At 46.8% G+C, this 7,144-nt stretch overlaps 1 protein-coding gene and 1 long non-coding RNA gene across 2 annotated transcripts; one reads left to right on the top strand and one right to left on the bottom strand.

Moving 5' to 3' along the window:
• Positions 1–455: 455 nt before the first annotated feature.
• LOC119278178 lies at positions 456–3,479 on the top strand. The gene is made up of 3 exons (XR_005137655.1): positions 456–914; positions 1,598–1,722; positions 3,035–3,479. It is a non-coding gene; the product is annotated as an uncharacterized LOC119278178 (long non-coding RNA).
• Positions 3,480–3,922: 443 nt separating this feature from the next.
• Positions 3,923–5,007, bottom strand: LOC119281995 (NADPH-dependent aldehyde reductase-like protein, chloroplastic). The gene has a single exon (XM_037562375.1). The coding sequence runs from the start codon at positions 4,943–4,945 to the stop codon at positions 4,139–4,141; it is 807 nt and encodes a 268-aa protein (XP_037418272.1). The 5' UTR covers positions 4,946–5,007; the 3' UTR covers positions 3,923–4,138.
• Positions 5,008–7,144: the final 2,137 nt, after the last annotated feature.

The following is a 7,144-nucleotide window of genomic DNA, read 5'->3' as shown; positions in this document are numbered from 1 at the left end:
TCATAAATTATGGCGATTCGAGGTTAGATGGCCCGACTCTGCTAAAATGACCTTTTCGATCAAAATCACGAACAATTATTATGCCAATCGATCCGATTTGATCCGATGACTTTGCTAAAGTTGCTTTTTCAAGGATGTAAATGAGCTCGGAGGATGAGAACGTTTAAACAAAGATGCAACACTTTCAAGTAATAAAATCATTTTCTGGCCTCCAGATCTCCCGCTGGATGTAACCCCTGTGAGCGCCGATAATGTTGGTCCATCATAAATTTGGAATGCGAGGTGTTTCGGTAAAAAGAAAAAGGGTAAACACTTCTGATCTATAGTCTGAAGCGACGCCAGCGCCAGACCAATCCACGTCCGTCGATTCGTTGTGAAGGAGATGCTCCAGATTTCGTCGCGTTAAAAAAAGAAATAAGGAAAGCCCCGATCTGTGCATACCCCCGCTCGCAATCATCTCCCCAAATCTCTCGATATAGCATTATAATCGCCGGCCATGCCAGAGCTCTGCTTCCCACCTGAGTCGCCTCGCCGCCAGCTCGCTCACTAGATCCCCTGCTCCGCCGCCGTCTCACCGCGACACCTCTCCGCTCCGCGACCACCCCGGTCACCGCCGCGACCTCGCAGCTCCACCTCACCAGCCCGCTCCATCCGCCTCACATCGGTGGACCGCAGCACCCAGCCTCCTGCCCCATTGTTCCCACTCGAGCCTCCCCGCCGATCAGCATGGCTACCACACAGTCCACTCCACCGACACTACCCTGTCAGATTCTGCGGAGTTTTCTCAGTCGCTAGGCTATCCCATCTACTGAATCGGCTGCATCCCCATCGATTTGGATCGGCCGGCCGGAGTATTGGCCATTGGATTTGTAAATTGCGGCCCTATTTTGAAGCTCCCCACCCCTGAATCAAAGGTATGTGCACTTCATGGAGTGCCCCACATTTTGGGGATTTTGTAATTTTTGCAACAGATTTCGATGTGTAATGCATCCTTCAGATGGATGAAAATTGTTATTTTTGTTCATTGCCGGCCTAGTATTGTTTCGATTATTAAGTTGTTTCAATTCTCGTCGATGCTTCGAATCTATTTTAGAATTGTTGCGACACTTCCTTTTCAATGCATCCTACAATGCTTCCTGTAAACACAGCATCCAAGTAAACGTGCCCCCCATATTGGCGCTAAATTTGTTAGGTTTACCCCGTTTGAATTTCCATGCTTCCATCAAAGAGTAAAAATGCACCCTAAATTGCACGAAATGCACCCTAAATTCCATGATTCCATCACACAAAATTCCTTCGTAATTGTCCCCTTTTGGATACTGTTTTCCCAGAAAAATGCTTACATGCCAAAAATACTAACAGATGCATCCCCATCCTGGGACCAAGCTTATTAAAATACCATGCACCGTATTTGTAGTGTCCATATTTTCATGCTTCTGTCATCCTTCGTGTCATCAGTCAACATATATATACTGTTATTTTCTAGTGTATTGCTTCCATACAACTAATTCCACAACAGAGCAAATCTATCACTTCATTCCTTACGAAACAATTTTTTTATGGAAATGCTAACAATCCGTATTCCATGTGTTCTCAGCTGACACTCAACAATGACTAAAAAGGAGTCGATCATGCTACAGAGTCGATATTCAGCTGGTCGGTTACATGATATTGTCAAGGGTCTCCCACCGAGAAGGAAATACCTCATTTGCAAAAAATGGGGTAATCTTCTTAATATTAGCAAATTCTTAGCTCCAGGGGGTCTCATAGAATGGATCGTTGACTGAATTGACCATATTTCTTCTGTCTAATTGATTTGCTTCCATAGATATGTTGACATAGCACTATTTTCATGCTTCCAAATTAGACTACATATACCTCTTCTGTCTAATTGATTACCTTCCATAGTTCAACCAAATTTTGTGAATTTAGAATGTAGGTGACAGAAACATTCATCCCCAAGATGGTGCAAATCTTAGTTGTTTTTTATTTTCAATATTTTATACTTCCAATTTAGATGATCCATATTGAGATATCACTTTTTTTTCATGCTCTATACCTACTACACTTCTAAATTGTACTTCATGTGCTTACCCAGTTTCAGATATATTGTTTCCATTCTACCTTCTTCATTTAAATTTTTTTATCTTGCCATTATTTTCATCATTGCAATATGTCATGCTCCCATATGTTTCTTTGGTCGATATAGTTTGTTATATTTCTACTGTTCCCATCAGTCAACATCATTGTAATTAACCTAAACATTGGCATTGTGCTTCATGGTTGGTAGCACTAAGTTGCATAAGTACAACCGTGTGACTACCTTTGTGCCCTTGTTGTTCTATATTTCCAAGGTATTCTAGTTTGAACAGTGCTCTCCCATTCTTCCTAGTTTCATCACATATATGTTGCGCAGGCTTCACTTAATTCTTTGCCTGCTTCGTACTGATGGGGCTTCCAAATTATACTTCTGATGCTGCTTTTGTTTTGTTAGAATGCTTCCATACTTCCTGCTTATTTTCTTATTGTTATCACTATTGTAATATGCCATGCACCATATTATATTTTGCATGTTTCTTTGGTGTAGGTAGTTTGCTTCCATAGTCCGTGTTTTTTGTGTGTTTCTATTGTTCTTTTTGGTTTCAGCACCATTTTGATCAAAACACAACAAAGTGTATGCTGTGACAGACCAACTCGTTCCTTCCTGTAAAGTCATAGTTCCTACTTTTGTGTCGCATATGTTTCCTACAGTATTAAGTTCTCTCTTCATCTCAATTTTATATGCCTCCATTGCTTATTATGTATGTTTGGATCAATCAAATCGCTGCTCCGTGTAAGCTATGGTTTCCACTTTTACGTATCACATATGTTTCTATAGAAATGCTGTATTTCTTCTCAATTTTCCATGCTTCCACTACCTATCATGTATGTTCTGATAGACCAAATTGTTGCTTCGTGTAAGCCATGCTTATTTCATTATTTCGTGCTTCCACTGCCATGTTTTGATAATTCAAACATTCTCTGGTATTCTCAGAGAAGCTTCAGCTGCATGTTTTGTGCCACATGATGTCAACCATGCACCATTGGTTTCTCAAAAGCCTTGCACGGACCTCCCCATAGAATGGCGGCGGAGGACGTGGTGGAGACTTTGGCGGATAACGACCGAAGCCCTCCCTAAGGATGCGCTTGCTGACGTAGTGCGTGAGTTCGAGCTTCTGCAACCTACCACTACCAGGATACTGCCATGTTGCGCTATTAGATGGCTACAATGTCCCTTGCTTCCGTCATAGTGGCATCAATATTTATTCGGCAACATTTCATGTTTGCGTTCCCAATTGCACTGCTGAACTCATACCCTTGCTTTCCAGGCATCTTATGCATGGGCCTTGTAACCGTTTTTCGTATGTAATTTTTTCATTTGAAAATATACCCTTGCTTCCCAGCCATCTTATGGGTGGATCTTGTAACAATTTTTCTTATGTAATTTTTTGTATTTGTATTAAGCTTTTGTTGCATGGAAGCAAATTCCTTTCTCTCTGGTAGCAAACTTTTGTTTGTTAAAAACGTACAATTTATGTCTTAGCAAAAATAAATGTAACTGTCACCAAGAGAAGCAAAATTAACTTGCAATGGAAGCCAATTTTTTAGTCGACAGAAACAAACTCTGTTTAGTAGGAAATAAATATCTATCATAATCGGCACAAATTTCTGTTAGCTCAAACACAATTTCTACTATTAGATTGAATAAATTTGGTTGTAATCGAAGCATATTGTTGAGACGCTGGAAGCAATTATGCGATGCAATAGTTGAAAACAAACTTAATTCTAGCGGTGCATGTGCATGCTGTATATTCGGAGTTACCATAATAGAGAGATTAGCGAGGATTGAAGGAGCAGTTATGAAGGAAGCAATCAATTAACAAATAAGTCAACAAATCTTGCGTGGCCCTGATTAGGATCGGACGACCTGGATGCACCTCATCGGACGGCCTTCCACTAGTCTGACAGATGCAGATTGTCTATAGTCTGATGCCTAGTGATGTCCAAGAAAAAATCAATGACTGATTGCAACGGGCCAATCCCTCTGTCAAAAAAAAAATGTAGCACTACGTTCGTGCGCATTATTCCAGTCCGGAGGCTAGATGGAGCCCCCGTTGCAGCGCAGGACCTGGGCGTTGACCCATCCGCCGGCGTCGCTGGCGAGGAAGCCCACGAGCGGTGCGATGTCCCCCGGCAACCCGATACGCCCCAGTGGCGCCTCGGCGATGTACCGTTCAGCCTCCTCAGGCGTCTTGCCGTTGTAGAACAAGGGCGAGGCCGTGGGCCCCGGCGCCACCGCGTTGGCGGTGATCCCCGTGCCGCGCAGCTCCCGCGCCAGGATCCTCGTCATCGCCTCCACCGCCGCCTTGCTGGCAGCGTACGCCGTGAACCCGGGCCGCAGTGACCCGACCGCCGACGACGAGAACGTGACGATGCGGCCACGCCCGTCGCGCGCCAGCCGGTTCGCCGCCTCCCGGCAGCACAGGAAAGTGCCCCGCGCGTTGATGCCGAACGTGGCGTCGTAGGACGCCTCGCTCATATCCGCCAGCATCGGGTTCGAGCAGTCCAGCACCGCTGCCATTGTCACCAAGACATGGAGCTTCCCGCCGAACGCCGCCGCCGCCGCGTCGAACAGCGCCCGGACCTGCGCTGCGTCCGACACGTCGGCCTTCACTGCGATGGCCCGACCGCCGCCGTGCGCGGCGTTGATGCCGCCCACGAGCTCCTTCGCCGGCTTCGGGTCCCCGACGTAGCCGATCGCCACGCGCGCGCCTAGGGATGCGAGGTGCTTCGACACGACCGAGCCGATGCAGCCAGCACCGCCTGTCACGATCGCCACGCGCCCGTGGAGCATCAGTGGCGTAGTCACACTACTCGGGGAGCCGTTACCGTTGGTCTCGGCCATTCCTGCGAAACCTGTAGCTAGCGCAATGACCGAGCGTGATCCAAACAAGCAGAAGAACAGGGAATGCTTATGAGCGTGATATAAAGACGATGCGTATGATTGTATCAAGGGGCAAGCACATATATAGGGCAGAGAGCGCTCTAAAAAAACTACAACTTGTGTTTCTTCAACAGAAAAAAAAAACTAGCAAGTTGGCCCTCGCAAAATGCTATGTAATCGTCTATACATTATTGAACGCGGCCGTAGTTACTGAAAATATGGAATTATAGAAATATAGTTTTAACCCCAAAAAAAGATAGTTTTTTTTGCGATAAAAAAAAAGATAGTTTAATAATCACTCTAAATATTATGTAAAGTAAAATATCACCTGAGTGGGACTTTTCTTTGAATCATTGTTTTTTTTTTGCGGGGGATGAATCATTGTTATTTGTGCATGAATGATTATAATGAAATTTCAAAAATACCATCCCACCAACATCAAAATACCATCCCACCAACATCGTCTATTCAACGTACGTAGGGATGGCAATGGGGACAATCCCCTATGGGGATACCTACAACATCCTCATCCCATCTATTCCCTATCATCCCATCCCCATCCCCGTTTAGATGACTGGGGATAAAATTTCCTCATACCCATGCCCACTGGGGAACGGGACCCATTAGGGTCCCCATCCCCATAAACAAATACTCATATACATAATATGACACCCTATGATCAACATAAATACATGGTGTTGTCCTTGTCCTGCTAATGCCTATCTAGGTCGTATTGACTTCTTGGGCATGGTGGCAGCTCAGGGTGGACGACACGAGCAAGCTTTTAGGCCCGCTCGTGGCCCGTTACGGACCGAACCGTACGATCCAGGCCCGCTACAGAAATTGTTCGGTCCGGGCCGCGAAAATCAGACCGAAAAAACTTCGGTCCGGTCCGGTCTTTAACCGGGCCGACCGAGCGGACCGATGGCTCAAGGCCCAGCATTAGTCGCTAGGGCCGATACGACGACGCACTAGGGCAAAGGCCCCCTCTCCCCCAATTCCCCGATCCCCTTTCCTCCTGGCTGCAGAAGGGAGGGAGCGCCGCCGCCGTTGCCATTGTCGACCACCACCTCCTCGTCTGCACCTGTACGCGATGAAAGGAGGAGTGGAGGAGCCAAGGAGGGAGCGTCACGTCTGCACGGCTGCACCTGCTCGCCGTCGTCGACCGTCGCCGTCTCCACCTGCCCGTCTTCAACCACCTCCTCGCCTGTTAGCCGCCGTCGAGCACGAAGCTGGAGGACGCGGGGACGGAGCTGCTGCACGTGCACCTGAAGTCCTGCATGTCCTCGCCGATAGTTTGTCTTTGTTCCTTCTCTCTGAATTTGCTTCAGTTGGTAATTGTTCAGTCTCTCTGAACTTTCTTCAGTTGGTATTTGCTCAGTCTTCTTCAGTTCGACACCTTCCTGTGTTGTTTTTCTTCCAAAACTTGCTTATTTTTGGTCCATTTGAACCTCTTTTGCAACCTAATGATCTATACGTTCAAATTTGTTATCAAGAGAGTTCTAAAAAGGCTCCCAGCGCACTCCCTTGCACAAAATGTACTCGGTCCAGTCGGTCCCTTCGGTCCGCACCGAGCTGAGGCGCAGCCGGTCCGGTCCTAGGAAACAGGACCGCATGTACGCTCGGTCCGGTCCGGTCCGGGCCAGTTTCTGCCGGTCCAAAGGGAGGCTCGGTCAGGGACCGGACCGGCCCGGACCGCGTCCACCGTGAGTGGCAGCTGAGCTGAGGGTGTGAGATAGGTTTAAGGTTTTTTTGCAGAGCTTTTTTTTCGCGAGTTTATTTGTGAATATTTTAACATTGACCGCAGTGTCACGGTTACTAACCGGGTCCCCGATGGGTATTGGGTCTGGGGAATAGGATATCGTCCCCATCCCTGTTATACCCTATGGAGAATAAATTAGTTTGGTAAATATCCCCATGGGGATGTTTTTCGCCCATCCCCACCCCCTAATAGATGAAATCCCCACGGGTTTTGGCGGGTATGGGGCCCCGTTGCCATCCCTAAACATACGTAGTGGTATTCAATTTTTGTCTAGGAGTCTTGCTTCGATACACCCCCTCACAAACTATACAAAGACAATATGATCATTTAATCAGAAGGTATACACACCTCCATATGTGGCACGTACGAGCTGTACGTAAACACACACAAACTGGCGC

The sequence above is a fragment of the Triticum dicoccoides genome, chromosome 3B (assembly GCF_002162155.2).
Source record: "Triticum dicoccoides isolate Atlit2015 ecotype Zavitan chromosome 3B, WEW_v2.0, whole genome shotgun sequence".
Taxonomy (NCBI): domain Eukaryota; kingdom Viridiplantae; phylum Streptophyta; class Magnoliopsida; order Poales; family Poaceae; genus Triticum; species Triticum dicoccoides.
The sequence above is the reverse complement of the archived record's forward strand: the minus strand, read 5'-3'. Positions and strand labels throughout refer to the sequence as shown.